Source organism: Bubalus bubalis, chromosome 5 (genome assembly GCF_019923935.1).
Source record: "Bubalus bubalis isolate 160015118507 breed Murrah chromosome 5, NDDB_SH_1, whole genome shotgun sequence".
Taxonomy (NCBI): domain Eukaryota; kingdom Metazoa; phylum Chordata; class Mammalia; order Artiodactyla; family Bovidae; genus Bubalus; species Bubalus bubalis.
In genome coordinates, this window is record NC_059161.1 from 25462377 (window position 1) to 25488102 (window position 25726).

Here is a 25726-nt window from a genome sequence, read left to right on the forward strand (position 1 = left end):
AGAGACGATCAGGTCAAAGCAGATCATAAGGGCCAGACATGGTAAGAAGAACTTCAAAAATAATCACAAGTGTGACTGGAGGACACTGATAAGCTGAATGTCGGAAAACAGTATCTGATTTACATTTAAAGAAATTCAAGGTTCAACATATAGCTGATTCATTTTGCTGTTCAGCAGAAACAAACACAACATTGCAAAGCAATTATACTCTAATACAAATAATAAATAAAGTGTTAGTCATTCAGTCGTGTCCAACTGTTTTGCAACCCCATGGACTGGAGCCTGTCAGGCTCCTCTGTCCGTGGAACTCTCTAGGCAAGAATACTCGATTGGGCACCCATTCCTTTCTCCAGGGGATATCCTTCCAACCCAGCGATCAAACATGGGTCTCCTGCATTGCAGGCAGATTCTTTACTGTCTGAGTCACCAGTTCAGTTCAGTCGCTCAGTCGTGTCCGATTCTTTGGGACCCCATGAATCGCAGCACGCCAGGCCTCCCTGTCCATCACCAACTCCAGGAGTTCGCTCAGACTCACGTCCATCGAGTCAGCGATGCCATCCAGCCATCTCATCCTCTGGCGTCCCCTTCTCCTCCTGCCCCCAATCCCTCCCAGCATCAGGGTCTTTTCCAATGAGTCACCTCTTCGCATGAGGTGGCCAAAGTACTGGAGTTTCAGCTTCAGCATCATTCCCTCCAAAGAAATCCCAGGGCTGATCTCCTTCAGGATGGACTGGTTGGATCTCCTTGCAGTCCAAGGGACTCTCAAGAGTCTTCTCCAACACCACAGTTCAAAAGCATCAATTCTTCTACACTCAGCCTTCTTCACAGTCCAACTCTCACATCCATACATGACCACAGGAAAAACCATAGCCTTGACTAGACGGACCTTTGTTGGCAAAGTAATGTCTCTGCTTTTGAATATGCTATCTAGGTTGGTCATAACTTTCCTTCCAAGAGTAAGCATCTTTTAATTTCATGGCTGCAATCACCATCTGCAGTGATTTTAGAGCCCAAAAAAATAAAGTCTGACACTGTTTCCACTGTTTCCCCATCTATTTCCCATGAAGTGATGGGACCGGATGCCATGATCTTCGTTTTCTGAATGTTGAGCTTTAAGCCAACTTTTTCACTCTCCACTTTCACTTTCATCGAGGCTTTTGAGTTCCTCTTCACTTTCTGCCATAAGGGTGGTGTCATCTGCATATCTGAGGTTATTGATATTTCGCCCAGCAATTTTGATTCCAGCTTGTGTTTCTTCCAGTCCAGCGTTTCTCATGATGTACTCTGCATATAAGTTAAATAAGCAGGGTGACAATATACAGCCTTGACGTACTCCTTTTCCTATTTGGAACCAGGGGAAGCCCAAATAAAATAAATGGGTTGTATTTACATACCCACAGAGCACAACACACCACATATGCTGGCCATAATTCTCTCCAACTAATAATGTGATGAATTCATTCCAGATACTATGCAAAACAAATAAATATAACCAGGCCAAAAAAAGAAAAAAGAAATTCAAGATTCAGATGACATTAAAAATTACTCCCAGCAAAGCATATGAGAAAAAGCCATTTTGCTTCTTTCCAGTCTGATGTAAAGAGCTTAAAATCTAGGAAACAGTTGTTTTCTGAATCACTGTTAAATGACAAGGTGATACACAAATCATAGGTATTTTTAGTTATAGGTGCATTTATAGTATTCCAAGCAAATTTACAAATACCCCAAGCAAATAAGGAATACAGTCTAAACCTAAACATGTTTGCCTTGCACAGCTACAGAGTAAAAGTGAATTCAAAGTAAGTCCAAGGCCTCAATTATGATAAAATATTATCACCACTATCCAAAAAAAAACTTCATACATGTCTAAGGGCAGTAAAAAAAGATTAGAGCTTACCTCACAGAACCTTCTGGAACATTTGGCACATACAGAGTAACAGGAAATGGGTGCTGACTGGCAGATTTCATAGTTGCCATTGCCCGTAAAGCTTCCACTTCATTACGTGGGGATGAAACCTTCATACATCCTAAATAGGTCAGTTTGTGAAATAAAACACTATCCTCTTCAGGTATTTCACTTAGAGAAGATGGTCTGGGTGTAGAAATTTCTGAGGGAAGAAAAAAAAGAAACACCCAAAAGTTAATGTAAAACTTCCCAGTATAATTTCACCTATTGCCCAAAAACAAATGAAAAAATTGCAAATAAAATTTAGGTCTCCAACTGACAAAGAATTAATAACCAAAATATACAAGCAGTTCGTGTAGTTCAATACAAGAAAAACAACCCACCCAATCAAAATGTGGGCAAAAGACCTAAACAGACATTTCTCCAAAGAAGACATACAAATGGCTAATAAACTCATGAAAAGATGTTCAACATCACTCATTATTAGAGAAATGCAAATCAAAACCACAGTGAGGTATCCTCTCATGCCAGTCAGAATGGCCACCATCAAAAAGTCTGCAAACAATAAATGCTGGAGAGAGTGTGGAGAAAAGGGTGAGAATGGTACAGCCACTATGGAGAACAATGTGGAGATTCCTTAAAAAAACTGGGAATAGAACTGCCATACGACCTAGCAATCGCACTGCTGGGCATACACACAAGGAAACCAGAATTGAAAGAGACAGATGTACCCCAATGTTCACTGCAGCACTGTTTACAATAGCTATGACATGGAAGTAACCTAGATGTCTATTAGCAGACAAATGGATAAGGAAGTTGTGATACATATACACAAAGGGATATTACTTAGCTGTTAAAAAAAAGAACACATTTGAGTCAGTTCTAATGAGCTGGATGAAACTGGAGCCTATTATACAGAGTGAAATAAGTCAGAAAGAGAAACATAAATACTGTATATTAACAGAGATATATGGAATTTAGAAAGACAGTAACGACTCTATATGCAAGGCAGCGAAAGAGACACAGATGTAAAGAACAGACTTTTGGATTCTATGGGAGAATGCAGGAGCGGGATGATTTCAGAGAATAGCATTGAAACATGTATATTACCATATGTAAAACAGATGACCAGTGCAAGTTCGATGCATGAAGCAGGGCACTCAAAGCAGTGCTCTGGGACAACCCAGAGGGATGAGTGGGGAGGGAGATAGGAGGGGTGTTCAGGATGGGGGACACATGTGCACCAGTGGCTGATTAATGTCAATGTATGGCAAAAACCATCACAAAATTATAAAGTAACTGTCCTCCAATTAAAACAAATTAATTCAGTTCAGTTCAGTTCAGTCACTCAGTCGTGTCCGACTCTTTGCAACCCCATGAACCACAGCATTCCAGGCCTCCCTGTCCATCACCAACTCCTGGAGTCCACCCAAACCCATGTCCATTGAGTCGGTGATGCCATCCAACTGTCTCATCCTCTGTCATCCCCTTCTCCTCTTGCACTCAGTCTTTCCAAGCATCAGGATCTTTTCCAGTGAGTCAGCTCTTCGCATCAGGTGGCCAAAGTATTGGAGTTTCATCCTCAACATCAGTCCTTCCAATGAACACCCAGGACTGATCTCCTTTAGGATGGACTGGTTGGATCTCCTTGCAGTCCAAGGGACTCTCAAGAGTCTTCTCCAACACCACAGTTCAAAAGCATCAATTCTGCGATAAACATTACTGTACACATGTCTCTTTCAATTCTGGTTTCCTTGGTGTGTATGCCCAGCAGTGGGATTGCTGGGTCATATGGCAGTTCTATTTCTAGTTTTTTAAGGAATCTCCACACTGTTCTCCATAGTGGCTGTACTAGTTTGCATTCCCACCAACTGTGTAAGAGGGTTCCCTTTTCTCCACACCCTCTCCAGCATTTATTGCTTGTAGACTTCTGGATCGCAGCCATTCTGACTGGCATGAAATGGTACCTCATTGTGGTTTTGATTTGCATTTGTCTGATAATGAGTGATGTTGAGCATCTTTTCATGTGTTTGTTAGCCATCTGTATGTTTATAATAGCCAGGACATGGAAGCAACCTAGATGTCCATCAGCAGATGAATGGATAAGAAAGCTGTAGTACATATACACAATGGAGTATTACTCAGCCATTAAAAAGAACACATTTGAATCAGTTCTAATGAGGTGGATGAAACTGGAGCCTATTATACAGAGTGAAGTAAACCAGAAAGAAAAACACCAATACAGTATACTAAGCATATATCGGGGAAGGCAATGGCACCCCACTCCAGTACTCTTGCCTAGAAAATCCCATGGACGGAGGAGCCTGGTAGGCTGCAGTCCATGGGGTCGCTAGGAGTCAGACACGACTGAGCGACTTCACTTTCACTTTTCACTTTCATGCATTGGAGAAGGAAATGGCAACCCACTCCAGTGTTCTTGCCTGGAGAATCCCAGGGATGGGGGAGCCTGGTGGGCTGCCATCTATGGGGTCACACAGAGTCGGACACAACTGAAGTGACTTAGCAGCAGCGACGCATATATATGGAATTTAGAAAGATGGTTAACGACAACCCTGTATGCGAGACAGCAACACCGATACAGTATACTAACGCATATATATGGAATTTAGAAAGATGGTAACAATAACCCTGTGTATGAGACAGCAAAAGAGACATTGATGTATAGAACAGTCTTATGGACTCTATGAGAGAGGGAGAGGGTGGGAAGATTTGGGAGAATGGCATTGAAACATGTAAAATATCATGTATGAAACGAGTTGCCAGTCTAGGTTCGATGCACGATACTGGATGCTTGGGGCTGGTGCACTGGGACGACCCAGAGGGATGGAATGGGGAGGGAGGAGGGAGGAGGGTTCAGGATGGGGAGCACATGTATACCTGTGGCGGATTCATTTTGATATTTGGCAAAACTAATACAATTATGTAAAGTTTAAAAATAAAATAAAATTAAAAAAAAATAAATAAAACGTGTATAATATAAGAAACGAATTGCCAGTCCAGGTTCAATGCAGGATACAGGAAGCTTGGGACTGGTGCACTGGGATGACCCAGAGGGATGGTGTGGGGAGGGAGGTGGGAGGGGGATTCAGGATGGGGAACACGTGTACACCTATGGCAGATTCATGGTGATGTATGGCAAAACTAATACAATATTGTAAAGTAAAAAAAAAAAAATTATAATAATAAAAAAAAAACCAAAAGCATCAATTCTTCACCACTCAGCTTTCTTTATAGTCCAACTCTCACATCCATACATGACTACTGGAAAAACCATAGCCTTGACTAGACGGACTTTTGTTGGCAAAATAACATCTTTGCTTTTGAATATGCTGTCTAGGTTGGTCATAACTTTTCTTCCAAGGAGTAACCGTCTTTTCATTTCATGGCTGCAATCACCATCTGCAGTGATTTTTCAACTCAAAAAGATAAAGTCAGCCACTGTTTCCACTGTTCCCTATCTATTTGCCATAAAGTGATGGGACCAGATGCCATGATCTTAGTTTTCTGAATGTTGAGCTTTAAGCCAGCTTTTTCACTCTCCTTTTTCACTTTCATCAAGAGGCTCTTTAGTTCTTCTTCGCTTTCTGCCATAAAGGTTGGTGTCATCTGCATATCTGAGGTTATTGATATTTCTCCCCGCAATCTTGATTCCAGCTTGTGCTTCCACCAGCCCAGCGTTTCTCATGATGTACTCTGCATATAAGTTAAATAAGCAGGGTGACAATATACAGCCTTGACGTACTCCTTTTCCTATTTGGAATCAGTCTGTTGTTCCATGTCCAGTTCTATCTGTTGCTTCCTGACCTGCATACAGGTTTCTCAAGAGGCAGGTCAGGTGGTCTGGTATTCCCATCTCTTTCGGAATTTTCTTTCTTTTTTATTTTATTGTGATCTAGTTTATTATGATCCACACAGTCAAAGGCTTTGGCATAGTCAGTAAAGCAGAAATAGATGTTTTTCTGGAACTCTCTTGCTTTTTCAATGATCCAGCGAATGTTTTCAAGTTTTAAAAAATTTAGGTCTCTCTGTGTTTTCATTTATTTTAATATTTATCCTATATCTTATGAGTTCTGGAATTGGCCATTTTGTACTGCAGATCTCTCAAAGTATTATCTTACTTATCTATAACTTCTTTAAAGGAAAGGGAAAAAAGTCTAAACTTCGTATTTTAAAAAGTCAAAAATACAGAGTTCAAATGATATAAAATATTGAAGAGAAAAACTATACCAAGACAGTGTAAAAGTGCCAAAAAATAATGAAAATAACATCAAATTTATTAATCAGCCTAATTTCCTAAGCAAAAATCAACAATGTTAAGATATTTCATCTCACACTAGTATCAACAAAAGTCAAACTCCTTATTTTGTTCCATCCTGGCTTGCTGGCTTCTACAAACTATGTAAGTACCCCAATGAAAATTTTTTCCTCAAGGTAATTATTTTGATGAATTATCCTATGACTGCTCCCCCAATTCTTTTTTTTTTTTTTGAATCCACTTTAATTCTAGCAGAGGATGCACATAGCAAAGTCCCAACTGTGGTTAGAGAGCATTCATCTGCATGTATCAGGTAGTATAAAGCTTCCCCTCCGCACCCTCCCCATCCGCACCTAAAAACCCCATTCAGCTAGTCTCCAGCTCTTCCTGTTACCCATATCCATGCTGTACAATATTAAGCATGCCTGTCTCACCCAAACTAGATCCTTGTGGCATGCTCTAATTCTCATTAGCAAGATTATACTTACAGGATATTAATATATAATTCATAAAAGCCATTCTCAACCTCCCCACCCCAACTTTCAAATATTATACTAAATCATGCACCCTTCACCACTTTTTTTTCTATTCAAAAACTAAAGCCATTCAAAATGAAGTATTTTATCTACCATGTTCTTCAATCACTGAAGCATGTTTCTCCCAGCTTTGAATCAGTTCAGTGTACTGTATTTCAAAAGAGAGAAAAAACTATAAATACAATATAAAAAAAAAAGAAAGAAAAATCTACAAATACAATTTAAGGCTGAATGTTAATATGTTATGTGTGTGTGTGCACAGAATGAATTTTGTTAACCGAGCAAGTACTTATGCAAAACAATTACACGCAACAGCCACTGGTAAAACTATGCTTCAGTGACTGATGAACATGGTAGATCAAGTAGTTCAAATGGTCTAATTTATGTGTAACTGGAGTCCTACAAAAGAGGCAAGGTGCAGGAAAAGCTTTCTAAAGAAATAAATATTTTATAAAATCTGTGTAATGCACAGATTCATGAAACTCTGTATACTCCAAATACAAAAACAATACACCAATGGATCCAAAAACAACAGATGGCAAATCAGTAGATAAGACCTTTTAAAATAACTATTATAAATATGGTAGAGGAATTAAAGAAAAGCACCTAACAAAAGGAGAAAAATGGAAGGCAGGAAAAAAAGAACCAAAAGAAATTCCAGAGCCAAAAAATGCAAGAGCTAAAATGAAGTATTCTCTTGGTGAATATAACTAATTCTAATTTGCATAAGAAAATACAAATGTTAAAAGAAGTTCCTTATATTGTAAGGAACATAATAAGAATGTTAAAGAAAAATGAAACTAGAGGGAAACTGAAGAGCACCAAAAGTCATAAATATGACTTTTTTCTTATTGTTTAACTTCTTTAAAATACAACAGACTGCTGGGTATATCCATTTGGAAATCTTATAAGTTAGTATGTCTAAAATTGAATTCATTAGATGTCTATTCAACTATTCATATCTCGAATAACTCTTGAATCCATCCTACTTTTCTTTGGCTCCATACTCATTATCCAAATTATTATAGCAGTAACTTTCAGTTCTTCTTTTCTCCAATTTATTACCTACACTTCAGCCACCAAGATTTCCATAAAGATGAAAGAAAGAGGAAGGAAGGAAAGGAGGGAGAGAGGAAATAATTTAGATATACCATGCAAACAGATACACCATGTAAAGAAAAAGAAAGAATGGGTATATGAAGAAAACCAGAATGGGTATATCAGGACCAGAAAAATCAGACTTCAAAACAATGAACAGTAACAGGAGAAAAACAGACATTTCACAATAACAAAAGGTCAATTTATAAGAAAAATGTAATTTAAAAAGTGGCTATGACCCTCATACCAGAGCTTCAAAACACCTGAAGCAAAAACTAGCAGAACTGAAGACCCTCACACTGAGTCAGTCAAGCCAAAGTAACAAGTCTATTATAGCTTCTATCTGATAACTGAAAACACTGGGCAGAATATAAAAAGTTACTACCTTAAGGACTGTTTTTGTTTTGTTTTTTTTTAAAAAGCAAATAACCATAGACAAATTGGAAAGAGAAGTCTAAACCTGAAGGACTACCAGTATAGTACTGAATTTCCTTTTATATTTTTTCATCCTTTATATCTCGTATTTGATCTAAGGGCAGCCCAAGTTGCAGAACTGTGCAGTGAGCAACAAAACTGTGAGAGAAATCCAATATCTGGCCAAAACAAACAGAAAAAGGAGTCCTTGTAAACCACAGAGTGTTTGGGGAGTTATACCATTTTTCTCTCTCTCTCTCTTTCTTCTCTCCCAGTTCTACCACAAGGCCAGCCCCAATGATAGAGCTGCACCACTGTGTGTGTGTGTGTGTGTGTGTGTGTGTGTGTGTTGGGGGAGCATGGGGTGGGGGGGTGGGGGGTGGGGGGTGGGGAGGACTGGGGGAGAAAATGGAGCATCTACAACTCCAGGGAGAAGAAAGGAAACCTCTCAGTAGTTAAAATACCCAAGCAAGGGGCAAGGATCTTGTGGTTCAAAAAAGAAAAAGGAGGCCTCTGCTATTTTTTTCTTTCTTTTCTCTCACCACCCTGTCCTAAAGTTGACTCTAGTCATACAAGACCACATAACAGTACAAAGTAACAAAAATTCTAAGTAAGAAATCCATCTTTCTACTTAGGGGAAGAAGGAAAATGGGCCCCAAGAAGCCAAAGAGTATGGGGGAAACCGTGAGGAGGACAGTTGGAGTAGGCAATCCCCTAATTCTGTGTATGAACTAGCATAAATCTTGGGGTTCACCACTATGCTATACATGTGTGGAACAGACCAAAGAAGCATAGCAAAGGTTTTAGAATTGACTGACTTTGGAACCAAAAAGCAAGACAGAACTTGCAGTCTGGATGCAACCAACTGGATTGCCTGCTAAAATAAAATCAACATTCTTCAGAGGATTTTTACCTGGAAACACAATCTCAAATGTAAGAATCAGAAAGTCTGGGGGAAAATTGCATTATTTAACAACAACAACAACAAAAATCAAACAAAGGTGACCAACTGTCAAGAGGAAAAAGCAATCAACAGATACCGATCCCCAAAAGATGCAGTTGCTGGAAGCATCAGAAAAAAACTTTAAAACTGGTATTATAACCATGCTCTGTGGCATAAAGGTGAAAAAATTCAGAATGAATGAAAATATTAAAATCTGCAGCTAAGGAACAGAAAATATAAAAAGGAACAAGGTAAACTTAAAACCCGAGAGAGAGAATATCTAAAATTAAAAATTCACTGGATGGGCTCAAAAGCAAGGAGGTAACAGAACTAAGAGTCAGTAAACTAGAGCACAGATCAACAGAAATTTTCTAAACTAAAGAAGAGAGAAAAAAGATTGGGAAACAATGAAGAGTCTTAGGAATTGTAAGAAAATATAACATTTTTGTTGTCTTAGGGGAAAAGACTATGCACAAAAAAAACTTCCGAATTTCATAAAAGATGTAAATTTACAGATTCAAAAATCTCAATAAACATCAATAAAGATAAATTCGAAGAAAATCATCCCCATATAATCAAACTGCTGGAAAATGAAATATTAAAAGTAGACATAGAAAAACAGCATGTTACAAACAAGGGAACAACAAATGATTCAAATGACTCAGATTTCTCATCAGAAACTATAGAGAAAAGAAGACAGCAGAACAACATCTTTACAGTACTCAAAGAAAACAACTATTCAAAGAACACTGACTGCGCCACAGAATTACAGGGGTTAGGTACATCAGTGGAGAGAAAGGGCCTACACCCTGCCCAGGGCCCGTTTTAAGCATAACTATTGGGCTCAGACTTAAAATTGTGTGCAATTTTACTTTGAGGTTCAAGATTTCTAGAACTATTGATGATGACAAACATTTAACTTGGTACTCACTTTGTGCCACACATTTTATTAATACAAAATACTTTCTATGGATGATACCGATGGTATCATTTAAGCTTCTAAATCCCTATGAAATGGTTTCTATTTTATCTCTACTTTACAGATGAGATAACTTACCATTAGAGAAGTTGAATAACTTGCCCAAATATTCTTGGGCTCCAAATATGTCTTAATCTGAGCTCCAAATATGTCTTAATCTCTAAAAAAGGTCTAAAATAGAATGAATTAAAAGCAAAATGAAGTATATTCTGCTCTTAATTATAAAGAGTATCAGCTCTTCAAGGGAAAGAATTGTTCTATCCTCTTTCTATTCCCAGCACTTGTAACAGTCCCTAAAAGACTAAACACTCAATAATACACCAAACAAATCGATCAGTAAATAAATGAAATTTTTTAGAGTTAGTGATCCTTTTAACAACCAAGTAATGGCAAACACACATCTCTGGACACCACCTGGATCCTATTCTATCCACAACTAAATGTATCATAACTGCAGCCACCATGTAGACAAAAACGCATGATGAGTGGAAATCCTGGGTTAAGGAGGCAAATATTTTTTAGCAAGCCAATACTTTTAGACCTAGTAAAATCACACACCACTGCAATAAGCTAATATCCTTATAAATATAAATTCAGTTTTATACAAGTCATTCTTCTTCAATTCTATTATCCCTTCCTCAGCAGAAAGATGCAAAGAGTAACAAAGAGCATGAAAGAGAAGACTCATTATGTAACCAAACAGTATTTTAGTAAATTGCCAAAAATTAGCAAAAATTCCCTGTACAGCTGAATCCAAGTAGCCAGGATATACGATCATCAAATGACAAAAACCAAAAAGTTAACCAATGAGTTAAACTGACGATGTTTAAACAAAAGCATTTATCTATTCAATTTTATCACTGGCAAATTACATATCTTTAATATTCACTTCAGCCCATTTAAATATAGATACTTTCCAGGTAGTTCCTTACCGTTGAAGTTACGGGTTATTTTAAACTGACCACAAGAATTCTCTTAAAAACTGCAACTATGAAGAGGCAGCTGAAAAGTCTCCTTTTAGTTCTTTCAGGCTACTATATACCAAAATACCACATGGGTGGCTTACAAACAGACATTTATTTCTCGCAGCTCTGGATGCTGGGAAGTCCACAACTGAGGCTCTGGCAGATGGTTGTCTCATGAGAGCTCACTTTCTAGACAGCATCTCTTCGCTGTGTCCTCACACTGCAGGAGGCACAAGCTAACTTGTCGCACTTTGGCCTAGATTTACATTTAGCCTACATAAACATTCAGAAATGGATCTGCTGCTGCTGCTGCTAAGTCGCTTCAGTTGTGTCCAGCTCTGTGCAACCCCATAGATAGCAGCCCACCAGGCTCCCCCGTCCCTGGGATTCTCCAGGCAAGAACACTGGAGTGGGTTGCCATTTCCTTCTCCAATGCATGAAACTGAAAAGTGAAAGTGAAGTCGCTCAGTCGTGTCCAACTCTTAGCGACCCCATCACTCAGTCGTGTTTGACTCTTCACAACCCCATGGACTGCAGCCTACCAGGCTCCTCTGCCCATAAGATTTTCCAGGCAAGAGTATTGGAGTGGGTTGCCATTGCCTTCTCTGCAGAAATGGATCACACGGCCTTAAATCAATTGGGATGCTATCTCTTCTGCAGAGTGACTTAGTGAGGAATCTGAATATAACCAAGACCAGCATGTACTGATTCATGTCATTCCCTTGACCACAACAAAATTATTCAGTTGGTCCAATCAGAGTAAAATTCACAATTTTTTGTTCCATGGTTAAAACACCAGAGCCTTTCTCTCAACCACCAGGTATAAACAAATCATTTACCCTCACTTATCAATTTCTGCTGCTAACTAGCCATGACATGGAGAAGATCAAAGCTGAGTAGTTTACAAAGAAATATTACCAGAGCCCAGATCAAACCACACCTCCAGTGTTTAAACCAGTAGGGGCTGGGTTGAGGTGGGTTTGCCTTTTCCTGATCCAAAATCATTTTCACTTATAAGGCTGGTATTCCTACTACAAATTCTACTTATTCATGCATGTATTTATCATTTATTATACTGTAATAAACACTTTTACAGTATTATTACTCTGATGGAGTTGATATGCTATTTTACTTAGAATTTTCACAAATTATAATTTAAAATAACTGTATTTAAACTGAATAAGAAGGCACAGCATATAAAAGAATGTGTATATTAATTATTCTTTGATACCCAAGAATTTATTCATTTGTTAAACATTTACTGAAGATCTACTATACTCCAAGTCATTGTTCAGTCACTAAGCCATGTCCAACTCTGTGAACCCATGGGCTGCAGGACACCAGGCTCCCCTGTCCTCCACTATCTCCTGGAATTTGCTCAAATTCATGCCCACTGAGTCGGTGATACTTCCCAATCTTCTCATCCTCTGCCACCCACTTCTCCTTCTGCCTTCGATCTTTCCCAGCATCAGGGTCTTTTCCAATGACTTGGCTTTTTGCATCAGGTGGCCAAAGCATTAGAGCTTCAATTTCAGCATCAGTCTTTACAATGAACGTTCAGGGTTAATTTCCTTTAGGATCGACTGGTTTGATCTCCATGCAGTCCAAGGGACTCTCAAGAATCTTCTCCAGCACCACAATTTGAAGCATCAATTCTTCAGAGTTCAAACTTCTATATGGTCCAACTCTCACATCCCTACATGACTACTAGAAAAACCATAGTTTTGACTATACAGACCTTTGTTGTTAAAGTGACATCTCTGCTTTTTAATACGCTGTCTAGTTTTGTCACAGTTTCCTTCCAAGAAGCAAGCATCTTTTAATTTCATGGTTAAAATTAATGGGTAAACTGAGTACCATAGTAAAGTGAGTACCCCAACATAGTATCAGTTCTCAAGCAACACTGAGACTGATTTTACAGGTAGAGATACAAACAGAAGCTTAAGAACCAAAGTGGGAACTCTCGACCAGAACTGTAAAGTTGGTGGCCTTGATCTTAGAAAATTAAGCTAATAAAATTTTCATCATCAGTTTTTCTCTTACAGTTTCCAGGAGTTCAATACAGTACCTGTATTTGATGGATCCAAAATTAACTGAAGAGATGGCTTATTTGTTTGCCTGGCTGAAATATTTCCAAATGAATGGTCTGAAATCTCACTGGAACTTGGACAATCAACAGGAAGGCTGCTTTGCCCCTTCTCCGAATCTCTCAAAATCTCTTCCATGGCTTTTTCCAGTTGTTCATCACCATTAGAAACTATCTACAGACAAAGGAAAACAATTCCTTTCAATCATAATATGGTTCTACTACTACAAAATACTGCATTTCTAGAACATATTTAAATTTAAAAATAGTTACTGAATACCAAGAATTAGTTGTACCTAATTTCATGAGATATAACAGAAAATTCTGAGTTTAAAAAACAAAAAACAATAGAGGACTATTAGTTTCAGAAAAGGATTCTCCAGAAACACCCAAGGCAGTTTCCAACTATATTTGGTCTAGGAGCTTACTTACAGAGATTTTTGTTTTTTCTTTCTTTTTTTTACCTTTCAGTAACACATCCTAAAAATCAAGTAATCCTAAACTTATGTGTTTTAAAGAGAAAAATTGATAGGTTTACACAGACAATAAATAGTGTTAATATCATTTAAAAGGTCATATTTTATGTTATCACAACATACATATGTTTGTGATTTCTTTACAAATTTTGCTTGAGCGGCCAAGGAGTATCGGTAATTTCCTTATATTTAAGTTGGCTGACCTTTTTCTTAAAAGCCAAGTGAGACACACCAAGCATAAGTAAATAAATGTCTTAAGCACATTGTGAAAGAGTTAAATGAATTTAAATAGCTATTTATTTAAATATAGATATTTCAATAAATTTAAAGGAATCTATTGACTATTTTAATGAAATTATAAAACTATATATCCTCAACATAATGTAAAATGAGTACTTAATCATCTAATTTTTACAAATTAGATATAAAATTTTTTATTAGATTGGTATTTTATTAGATTAACATACTAACATGTCTTTGTATCATAACTTTGTAATACTAAATACAAGTCATAAATAATATACAGCATTTTAGGCTAATTTCTTTCTCCCTATATCTAGAAGGTGGTTATGCAATTCCCATAGATATATACCTGGGTTTGTTTGGTTTTATTTATAAATAAGAAAACAGTTTTCATTTGGTCAAACACCATACATATATCTGTTTGCAATAAAAATATATATATATCAAATACATACTTGAATTGGTACACAGCTTCAAAGAAAGACTTTTTTTTGATAACTCAAACGTTATGCTGCCTAACAAAAATGCAACATAAAAATGAAAAATAAAAAGGACATCTAAATAAAAACTCAATGACTAAAATTACAAAACATATACTTAAATATTCAGACAAGTGTTAATCACACAGATGAATGCTACAAGCTGACTTAAAGCATAAAAATCATAAAGCAAAGTCTCTCAAGTGAAAGTAATACATAACTACATATTTATATAAGCAATTTTTAAAACCCAGCAGCAGTAAGAGAGACAAAAGTATCCAGATAAATTAAACTGCTGTAAGATTTAAACATTAAGTCTAACTTGCCAATTATCCTTTCTCTTCTTTTTTCCCTCCTATTTCTTCTTTCTGAATTCTAAAAGATAAACAACCAAAAATAAAAAACTTTAAAAATAACAAACCTAACAATTAAGTCTCTGGATAAATCAAACATTGATTCTATTCTCAAAGTGAGTACTTAAGAAAAAACTTTGGATTGTATACACTTCCTAAGATAAGTTGCACCTAGTTAAAAAGAATAATTTAAAATAATATCATTTGTAGAAAAGGAAAAAATACCTTCAGTTCAGGTTTTTCATCATCTTTTGTAGAAGTATCACCTCCATGCTGAGGAACCAAAACAAATTCTTCACTGTTGAGTGTAGTCACAGAATCCGATGACCCACTAACCTTCTGTAATGAAGCTCTGACCTCCATTTCAGTTCTGCAAACTTCTCTTTGCACATCCACCTGGTCAAAACCACAAAGATTAAGAAAAAAACTGGTGAATAAAAACATGAACTATTGAGTACCTGGATCAATTTTTGGGGGGCCTTTAAACATGGTTCAGGCAAAGAATTCTGCTGGCTAGATAATCATCTCAAAACTAGGGAGTCTACCTTCTTGGACTGGGCCACATAATAGAGATGTACCCTGAGTTTCCAGACTAAAAGAACCATATTGTTCCCTGAACAACAGCATAAAACTGCCCATCTCAACTAAAAGGATTTACTACTATAAGGCACTCTCTATATTTCTCTGAGAAATACTTTTTGTCCTATTTTTAATAAATATAGAAAACAAATAAGAAATAAGCTAGAAGTATGTACAAATTCACACACAAACAAAAATACATTCACTGGTGACTTTATAACCAAATCCAAATGTCTGCATAACTTATCTCCTCACACTAATAAGTATTGTACCTTAAAATATTTTTTCTGTGTCACTTAAGTTGACTGATTAATACAGAATTCAACATTCTAAGCCATGTATCTTTTCCTTTCCAAACACAAAACCACTTATCTATAGGAAGCAGAAAATGGGGAGTGGGGGCGGGGGTGCCAAGGGGAGCAAAGCTTTATACTGCACTCATGCAGCAGTATTCAAATACCATGTTCTATATATAGATCTCAATACTGTTTTCTATATAGATCTCTAGTAGCTCAGCTGGTAAAGAAACCACCTACAATATAGGAGACCCCGGTTTGATTCCTGAGTCAGGAAGATCCGCTGGAGAAGGGATAGGCTACCCACTCCAGTATTCTTGGGTTTCCCTGGTGGCTCAGCTGGTAAAGAATCTGCCTGCAATGTGAGAGACCTGGGTTCAATCCCTGGGTTGAGAAGATCCTCTGGAGAAGGAAAAGGCTACCCACTCCAATATTCTGGCCTAGAAAACTCTATGGACTGTAAAGTCCATGGAGTCACAAAGAGTCGGACACAACTGAGCGACTCACTTTCACTTCACACCATAGAAACTCAACATTCTCTATCACTTCCAGAAATCCAAATATTCACACAAGTAAATTAAACTGAACATGTACACTACGTAAGAGTCACTATACTCAACATTTGGGGCTACATGAGTGAATAAGACAAACAAGATGCCTCCTCTCCTGGAGCTTACAGCTCGTGAGGAAACAAGCAAGCAAGGAAGGAAGGAAATCCCAAATCATTCAACAGGCTATGAAGAAAACACAACAGCCTAATATAACAAAGAGGAGCTGTAAGGAGAAGTATACAGACGACTTTAAGGGAGGTAGTAGGAAAAGACTCTCTGAAAGGGAAATATTTGAGCTGAAAGCAGGAAGATTTAAAAAAGGAACCTTATGTTAAACAATCTGCTCAGTGACAAAGGGGATAATAAGACAGGGAGGTAAGACAAGTTCAGTTTAGTATAGTTGCTCAGCCGTACCCAACTCTTTCCAACCCCATGGACTGCAGCACACCAGGCTTCCCTATCCATCACCTACTCCTGAACTTTACTCAAAACTCATGTCCATCGAATCAGTGATGCCTTTAATTTTTCCCGGCATCAGGGTCTTTCCCAATGACTCAGTTCTTCGCATCAGGTGGCCAAAGTATTGAAGTTTCAGCTTCAACATCAGTCCTTCCAATGAATATTCAGGATTGATTTCCTTGAGGATTGACTGGTTTGATTTCCTTGCAGTCCAAAAACTCTCAAGACTCTTCTACAACACCACAGTTCAAAAGCATAAATTTTTCTGCACTCAGCTTTCTTTATAGTCCAACTCTCACATTCATACAGGACTACTGGAAAAACCGTAGCCTTGACTAGACGGACCTTTGTCGACAAAGTAATGTCTCTCTTTTGAATATGCTGTCTAGGTTGGTCATAACTTTCCTTCCAAGGAGTAAGAGTCTTTTAATTTCATGGCTGCAGTCACCATCTGCAGTGATTCTGCAACCCAAAAAAATAAAGTCAGCCACTGTTTCCACTATTTCCCCTTCTATTGCCACGAAATGATGGGACCGGATGCCATCACTCTCCTCTTTCACTTTCATCAAGAGGCTCTTTAGTTCTTCTTCATTTTCTGCCATAAGGGTGGAGTCATCTGCATATCTGAGGTTATTGATATTTCTCCTGGCAATCTTGATTCCAGCTTGTGCTTCCTCCAGCCTAGCGTTTCTCATGATGTACTCTGCGTATAAGTTATATAAGCAGGGTGACAATATACAGCCTTGATGTACTCCTTTTCCTATTTGGAACCAGACTGTTGTTCCATGTCCAGTTCTAACTGTTGCTTCCTGACCTGCATACAGGTTTCTCAAGAGGCAGGTCAGGTGGTCTAGTATTCCCATCTCTTTCAGAATTTTCCACAGTTTGTGGTGATCCACACAGTCAAAGGCTGTGGCGTAGTCAATAAAGCAGATTTTTTTCTGGAACTCTCTTGCTTTTGTGATGATCCAGCAGATGTTGACAATTTGATCTCTGGTCCCTCAGCCTTATCTAAAACCAGCTTGAACATCTGGAAGTTCACAGTTCACATACGGTTGAAGCCTGGCTTGGAGAATTTTGAGTATTACTTTGCTAGCATCTGAGATAAGTGCAACTGTGTGATAGTGATAGTTTGAACATTCTTTGGCATTACCTTTCTTTGGAACTGGAATGAAAACTGACCTTTTCCAGTCCTGTGGCCACTGCTGAGTTTTCCAAACTTGCTGGCATATTGAGTGCAACGCTTTCACAGTATCATCTTTTAGGATTTGAAACAGCTCAACTGGAATTCCATCACCTCCACTAGCTTTGTTCGTAGTGATGCTTCTTAAGGTCCACTTGACTTCGTATTCCAAGATGTCTGGCTCTAGGTGAGTGATCACACCATCATGGTTATCTGAGTCATGAAGATCTTTTTTGTATAGTTCTTTTGTGTATTCTTGCCACCTCTTCTTAATATCTTCTGCTTCTGTTAGGTCCATACCATTTCTGTCCTTTATTGAGCCCATCTTTGCATGAAATGTTCCCTTGGCACCTCTAATTTTCTTGAAGAGATCTCTAGTCTTTCCCATTCTATTGTTTTCCTCTATTTCTTTGCATTGGTCACTGAGGAAGGCTTTCTTATCTCTCCTTGATATTCTTTGGAATGCTGCATTTAAATGGATATATCTTTGCTTTTTCCTTTGCCTTTCACGTCTCTTCTTTTCTCAGCTATTTATAAGGCCTCCTCAGGCAATCATTTTACCTTTTTGCATTTCTTTTTCTTGGGGATGGTCTTGATCCCCTGCCTCCTGTACAATGTCACGGACCTCTGTCCATAGTTCTTCAGGCACTCTGTCTATCAGATCTAATCCTTTGATTCTATGTCACTTCCACTGTATAATCATAAGGGATTTGATTTAGGTCATACCTGAATGGTCTAATGGTTTTCCCTACTTTCTTCAATTGAAGTCTGAATTTAGCAATAAGTTCATGATCTGAGCCACAGTCAGCTTCCGGTCTTGTTTTTGCTCACTGTATAGAGCTTCTCCATCTTTGGCTGCAAAGAATAAAATCATTCTGACTTCAGTATTGACCATCTGGTGATGTCCATGTGTAGAGTCTTCTCTTGTGTTGTTGGAAGAGGGTGTTTGCTATGACCAGTGCGTTTTCTTGGCATAACTCTGTTAGCCTTTGACCTGCTTCATCTTGTACTCCAAGGCCAAATTTGCCTGTTACTCCAGGTATCTCTTGACTTCCTACTTTTGCATTCCAGTCCCCTATAATGAAAAGGACATCTTTTGAGGGGGTTAGTTCTAGAAGGTCTTGTAGTCTTCATAGAACCATTCAACTTCAGCTTCTTCAGCATTACTGGCCAGGGCACAGACTTGGATTACCGTGATATTGAATGGTTTGCCTTGGAAACAAACAGAGATCATTCTGTCGCTTTTGAGATTGCATTCAAGTACTGCATTTGGACTCTTTTGTTGACTATGATGGCTATTCCATTTCTTCTAAGGGATTCTTGCCCACAGTAGTAGATAGAATGGTCATCTGAGTTAAATTCACCCATTCCAGTCCATTTTAGTTCACTGATTCCTAAAATGTCAATGTTCACTCTTGCCATCACCTGTTTGACCACTTCCAATTTGCCTTGATTCATGGACCTAACATTCCAGGTTCCTATGCAATACTGCTCTTTATAACATCAGACTTTACTTCCATTACCCGTCACATCACAACTGGGTGTTGTTTTTGCTTTGGCTCCGTTTCTTCATTCTTTCTGGAGTTATTTCTCCACTCTTCTCCAGTAGCATTTTGGGCACCTACCTATCTGGGGTGTTCATCTTTCAGTGTCCTATCTTCTTGCCTTTTCATACTGCTCATGGGGTTCTCAAGGCAAGAATATTGAAGTGGTTTGCCATTCCCTTCTTCAGTGGACCACGTTTTGTAAGAACTCTCCAAGATGATCCATCCATCTTGGGTGGCCCTACACGGCATGGCTCACAGTTTCACTGAGCTAGACAAGGCTGTGATCTCTGTGATTAGTTTGGTTAGTTTTCTGTGATTGTGGTTTCCATTCTGTCTGCCCTCTGATTGATAAGGATAAGAGGCTTATGGACACTTCCTGATGGGAGAGACAGATTGAGGGAGAAACTGGGTCTCGTTCTGATGGGCCATGCTCAATAAATCTTTAATCAAATTTTGTTGATGGGCAGGGCTGTGTTCCCTCGCTGTTGTTTGACCTGAGGCCAAACTATGGTGGAGGTAATGAAGATAATGGGGACCTCCTTTGAAAGGTCCCATGCTGGCACTGCTGCACTCAGTGCCCCTGACCCTGCAGCAGGCTACTGTCGACCCATGCCTCTGTCAGAGACCCCTGGACACTCATGCGCAAGTCTGGGTCAGTCTTTTGCAGGGTCACTGCTCCTCTCTCCTGGGTCCTGGAGCACACAAGGTTCTGTTTGTGCCCTCCAAGAGTCTGCTTCCCCAGTCCTATGTAAGTTCTGGGGGCTCTATGATGGGGTTAATGGAGACCTCCTCCAAGAAGGCTTATGCCATACCCAGGTCAGCTGCACCCAGAACCCCTGCCCCTGAGGCAGGCCACTGCTGACCCGTAATTTCACAAGAGACACTCAAACACAATTCTGGCTCAGTCTCTGTGGGGGGTCTCTGGGTCCTGGTGCGCACAAGGTTTGAGCCCTCTCAGCGGACAAGTAGACCAGTGCTGAAGAATGTAGGACCTCATAACCATGCTAAGTCTGACCCATGCCAAAAATTCCCCCAGAAATGTTCTTTTTCTCTTTCTAATTAGGTTATTTTGTTCACTTCCTCATTAAAAAAAAAAAAAAAAAAAAAAGGCTGCAATATCTCATTTTGCCAGTAGGTGACACTAATACCATTACTCTCATCAAAAAAGGAGGAAAAAAAATTACTTTTTCCTTCAAGTCACAGTTGAAAAAACTACTTCCTAACATTATTGAAAAAATCAAAGTTTCTAATAACATCAAAACAAAGAATAATTACTGCCAACTACAAGGCCTACCTCTCATTTATTTCTGCTAGGCATGTAAACATACTTCTTTTTTAAAACCCTTCAAGCATATTCATCTGTCCTCTAAAAGGTTTTTCTCATTTTGCATATTATGTGTGTGTGCTAAGTCGCTTTAGTTGTGCCCGACTCTTTGCAACCCTATAGACTGTAACCCGCTAGGTTCCCTCTGTCCATGGGATTCTCCAGGCAACAACACTGGGGCGGGCTGCCATTTCCAGGTTATCTTCCTGACCCAGGGATCGAACCCATGTCTCACGTTTCCTGCATTGGCAGGCGGGGACTTTACCACTAGCGCCCTTGCATATTATATGTTTCTGAAAATGCAGTATGTATTAGCAGCAAGTTTTTACCCTTCCAGCTGCCCCATGAAAGCTTGATTGTCAAGACATTATACACTTCAGGTGTTCTTTCTATGGCCAATCCTTCTTCAAATCCTTTTCAGTTGCCACTCTTCTACTTGACATTTAAATGCTGGAAATTCCCCAAATTCTGAGCTTTTTTCTCTGATTCTTTGCCACTCACTCTTATTGCCAAGGATTTAAATAGCATCTATATACTGAAAGTCTCCCAAATTTCTATCCCAACCCAAATGTCTCCTCTAATTCCTGATTTTGAATCCAACTCTTTGATATTTCCATGTGGAATTCTATCAGTATCTTAAAATGTGACCCAAGTGGAATTCCTAATGTCTCCTCCAAAATTGTTTCTTATTCAGATTTCCCATTTCTGAAGAACACCACCTTCTACTAAGTTGCACAAACAAAAAAATCTGGTTATCATCCTTGAGTCATCTCTGCTTCTTCATTCCTCTCATTACCAAGTCATGTCAATCTCACTTTCAAAATAAATCCCACATCTATCTCTCTACATCCATTTTACAAACCTAATCCAAGCCATGATCTAACCTATTATAACAGTCTCCAGTGACGTCACTTTCACTTTTCACTTTCCTGCATTGGAAAAGGAAATGGCAACCCACTCCAGTGTTCTTGCCTGGAGAATCCCAGGGACAGCGGAGCCTGGTGGGCTGCCGTCTATGGGGTCGCACAGAGTCGGACATGACTGAAGAGACTTAGCAGCAGCAGCAACCCATCTCATTCTTCCAGTCTTCTCCTCCCTGATCTACTAACTGAGCAGCCAAAGAAATCTTCTGGAAAGCTAAGTTGGATTACATTAAAGCTCCAGACTAAAATATTTTCACTAAAATTCAAATAAAATCCAAACTCCCTGCCATGACTTAAATGCCTGACACACCCTTGCATCTGTCACTTTTTCATTACAGCTCTTTAGTCATGGGAAGTTCCTTCCCACTTTAGGTCTTAGCACTTATTCCCTGCCTTCATATGGCTGACTCCTAAAGGTATCACCTGCCATTCATAGACTCAACAAATATTTAATGAGTCCCTACTACGTGACAGAAATCATAATGGGAACTAGAGACTAAATAGTTACTGAGATGAATGTAGGCCCAATTTTCTTAGACCTAACATTCTTACAGATGTGTTAAATAATACAGAAGAAAGTAAATTAGGATCATCTATTGGAATAAGCACTGGAAAAGATGCTGAGAAGGCAGGAGGCAATATGGATTCAATCGACATTTGGATTTAATAATGATGAGCAAATCATGGAAAGAACTGGGGAGAAAGAACTTCATGTAGAAGAAACAGCAAATACTGAGTTGGACAAGAAGTTTGTTAGGATTTTTCCAGATGATATTTCGAACAATCTTCTTGGCCAATCCAATCAAAAACCAAGATGTAAGAGAAGGCTGGCTTAGTTTCTAGTGGGGTCACTGCTCCTTTCTCATGGGTCGTGGTGCACACAAGGTTTTGTCTGTGCCCTCCAGGAGTGTGTGTCCACAGACACAACTGCACTCATCTCACATGAGTAGTAGCAAAGTAATGCTCAAAATTCTCCAAGCTAGCTGTCTATGGGGTCTCACCCAGTTGGACACGACTGAACCGACTTAGCAGCAGCAGGCTTCAATAGTACATGAACCAAGAACTTCCAGATGTTTAAACTGGATTTAGAAAAGGCATAGGAACCAGAGATCAAATTGCCAACATCTGTTAGATCATAGAAAAAGAAAATCACACAAAAACATCTACTTCTGCTTTATTGACTATGCCAAAGCCTTTGACCGTGTGGATTACAACAAACTGTGGAAAATTCTTCAAGAGATGGGAATACCAGATCACCTGACCTGCCTCCTGAGAAATCTGTATGCAGGTCAGGAAGCAACAGTTAGAACTGGACATGGAACAACAGACTGGTTCCAAACTGCGAAAGGAGTACGTCAAGGCTGTATATTGTCACCCTGCTTATTTAACTTATATGCAGAGTACATCATGAGAAACGCTAGGCTGGTGGAAGCACAAGCTGGAATCAAGATTGCCAGGAGAAATTATCAATAACCTCAGATATGCAGATGACTCCACCCTTATGGCAGAAAGTGAAGAGGAACTAAACAGCCTCTTGATGAAGGTGAAAGAGGAAAGTGAAAAAGCTGGCTTAAAACTCAACATTCAGAAAACTAAGATCATGGCATCCGGTCCCATCACTTCATGGCAAACAGATGAGGAAACAATGGAAACAGTGAGAAACTTGATTTTCTTGGGCTCCAAAATCACTGCAGATGGTGACTGCAGCCGTGAAATTTTTATAAAAGACGCTTGCTCCTTGGGAGAAAAACAATGACAAACCTAGACAGCATATTAAAAAGAAGAGACATTACTTTGCCAACAAAGGTCCATGTAGTCAAAGCTATGGTTTTCCCAGTAGTCATGTATGATGTAAGAGTTGGACCAAAAAGAAGGCTAATCAGTGAAAAATTGTGCTTTGAACTGCAGTGCTGGAGAAGATTTTTGAGAGTCCTTGGACTTCAAGGAGATCAAACCAGTCAATCCGAAAAGAAATCAACCTTGAATATTCATTGGAAGGATTGATGCTAAAGCTGAAGCTCCAATACTTTGGCCACCTGATGTGAAGAACGGACTCACTGGGAAAGACCCTAAGGCTGGGAAAGATTGAAAGCAGGAGGAGAAGGGAACGACAGAGGATGAGATGGCTGGATGGCATCACCGACTCAATGGACGTGAGTCTGAGCAAGCTCTGGGAGTTGGTGATAGACAGGGAAGCCTGGGCATGCTGCAGTCCGTGGGGTCACAAGAGTCAGAGATGACTGAACTGAAATGAGAGAGAGAAGTCGCTCATTCGTGTCTGACTCTTTGCAACCCCATGGACTGTAGCCTAACAGGATCCTCCATCCATGGGATTTTCCAGGCACAAGTAGTGGAGTGGGTTGCCACTAAGAGAAGGCTTACTGAGAAACAGAAAGGAGGTCATGATAGCTTCAAAATAATAAGTATAGGTACGAATACAGTTGTCCCTCAGTATTCATGGAGAATTGATTCTAGGACCTACCACAGACACCTGAATCCACAGATGCTCAAGTATCATAATTGACATTCCATATCCTCAATTTGTCATCTGTGGCTTCAACCAACCAGACTGCATAGTATTGTAGTATTTATTGAAAAAAATCTATGTATATGTAGACTCAGACAGTTCAAACCCATGTTGTTCAAAGGTCAACTATACTTGGTATGAAATGAAATATAGATAGAAAAGCAGAGAGCCTGAGGTCACCCCTGCCACAAAGGCTATCTAAATATACCCCCTCCCCAATTCCAACTGTGTCTCCCCCCAAAGGATTCTTCTTCAGTTCAGTTCAGTTGCTCAGTCGTGTCCGACTCTTTGCGACCCCATGAACCGCAGTATGCCAGGCCTCCCCGTCCATCACCAACTCCCGGAGTCCACCTAAACTCAGGTCCATTGAGTTGGTGATGCCGTCCAACCATCTTATCCTCTCTCATCCCATGCTCCTCCTGCCTTCAATCTTTCCCAGCATCAGGGTCTTTTCAAATGAGTCAGCTCTTTGTATCAGATGGCCAAAGTATTGGAGTTTCAGCTTTAACATCGGTCCTTCCAATGAACCCCAGGACTGATCTCCTTTAGGATGGACTCGTAGGATGTCCTTGCAGTCCGAGGGACTCTCAAGAGTCTTCTCCAACACCACAGTTCAAAAGAATCAATTTTTATGCACTCAGCTTTCTTTACAGTCCAACTCTCACATCCATACATGACCACTGGAAAAACCATAGCTTTGACTAGATGAACCTTTGTTGACAAAGTAATGTCTCTGCTTTTGAATATGCTATCTAGGTTGGTCATAACTTTCCTTCCAAGGAGTAAGCGTCTTTTAATTTCATGGCTGCAATCACCATCTGCAGTGATTTTGCAGCCCCAAAAAATAAAATCAGCCACTGTTTCCCCATCTATTTGCCATGAAGTGATGGGACCGGATGCCATGATCTTAGTTTTCTGAATGTTGAGCTTTAAGCCAACTTTTTCACTCTCCTCTTTCACTTTCATCAAGAAGCTCTTTAGTTCTTTTTCACTTTCTGCCGTAACGGTGGAGTCATCTGCATATCTGAGGTTATTGATATTTCTCCCGGCAATCTTGATTCCAGCTTGTGCTTCCACCAGCCCAGCGTTTCTCATGATGTATTCTGCATATAAGTTAAATAAGCAGGGTGACAATATACAGCCTTGCCGTACTCCTTTTCCTATTTGGAACCAGACTGTTGTTCCATGTCCAGTTCTAACTGTTGCTTCCTGACCTGCATACAGGTTTCTCAAGAGGCAGGTCAGGTGGTCTGGTATTCCCATCTCTTGAAGAATTTTCCACAGTTTATTGTGATCCACACAGTCAAAGGCTTTGGCATAGTCAATAAAGCAGAAATAGATGTTTTTCTGGAACTCTCTTACTTTTTTGTTGATCCAGAGGATGTTGGCAATTTGATCTCAGGTTCCTCTGCCTTTTCTAAAACCAGCTTGAACATCTGGACTTTCACGGTTCACGTATTGCTGAAGCCTGGCTTGGAGAATTTTGAGCATTACTTTACTAGCGTGTGAGATGAGTGCAATTGTGCAGTAGTTTCAGCATTCGTTGGCATTGCCTTTCTTTGGGATTGTTATGAAAACTGACC

The 25726-nt window shown here is 39.3% G+C and overlaps 1 protein-coding gene across 3 annotated transcripts in view; it reads right to left on the bottom strand.

Annotated features, from left to right (window-relative positions):
- RABGAP1L (RAB GTPase activating protein 1 like) overlaps positions 1–25726 on the bottom strand; it is a 736110-nt gene that overhangs the window by 640054 nt on the left and 70330 nt on the right. For all 3 annotated transcript variants that reach the window (XM_025287225.3, XM_025287224.3, XM_025287226.3), the window contains exons 2-4: positions 14980–15150; positions 13186–13378; positions 1898–2108 (exon numbers count right to left, since the gene is read on the bottom strand). In XM_025287225.3, the coding sequence (XP_025143010.1) occupies positions 1898–2108; positions 13186–13378; positions 14980–15117 (542 nt within the window). In that variant the 5' untranslated portion in view covers positions 15118–15150. The remainder of the gene's footprint in view (positions 1–1897; positions 2109–13185; positions 13379–14979; positions 15151–25726) is intronic.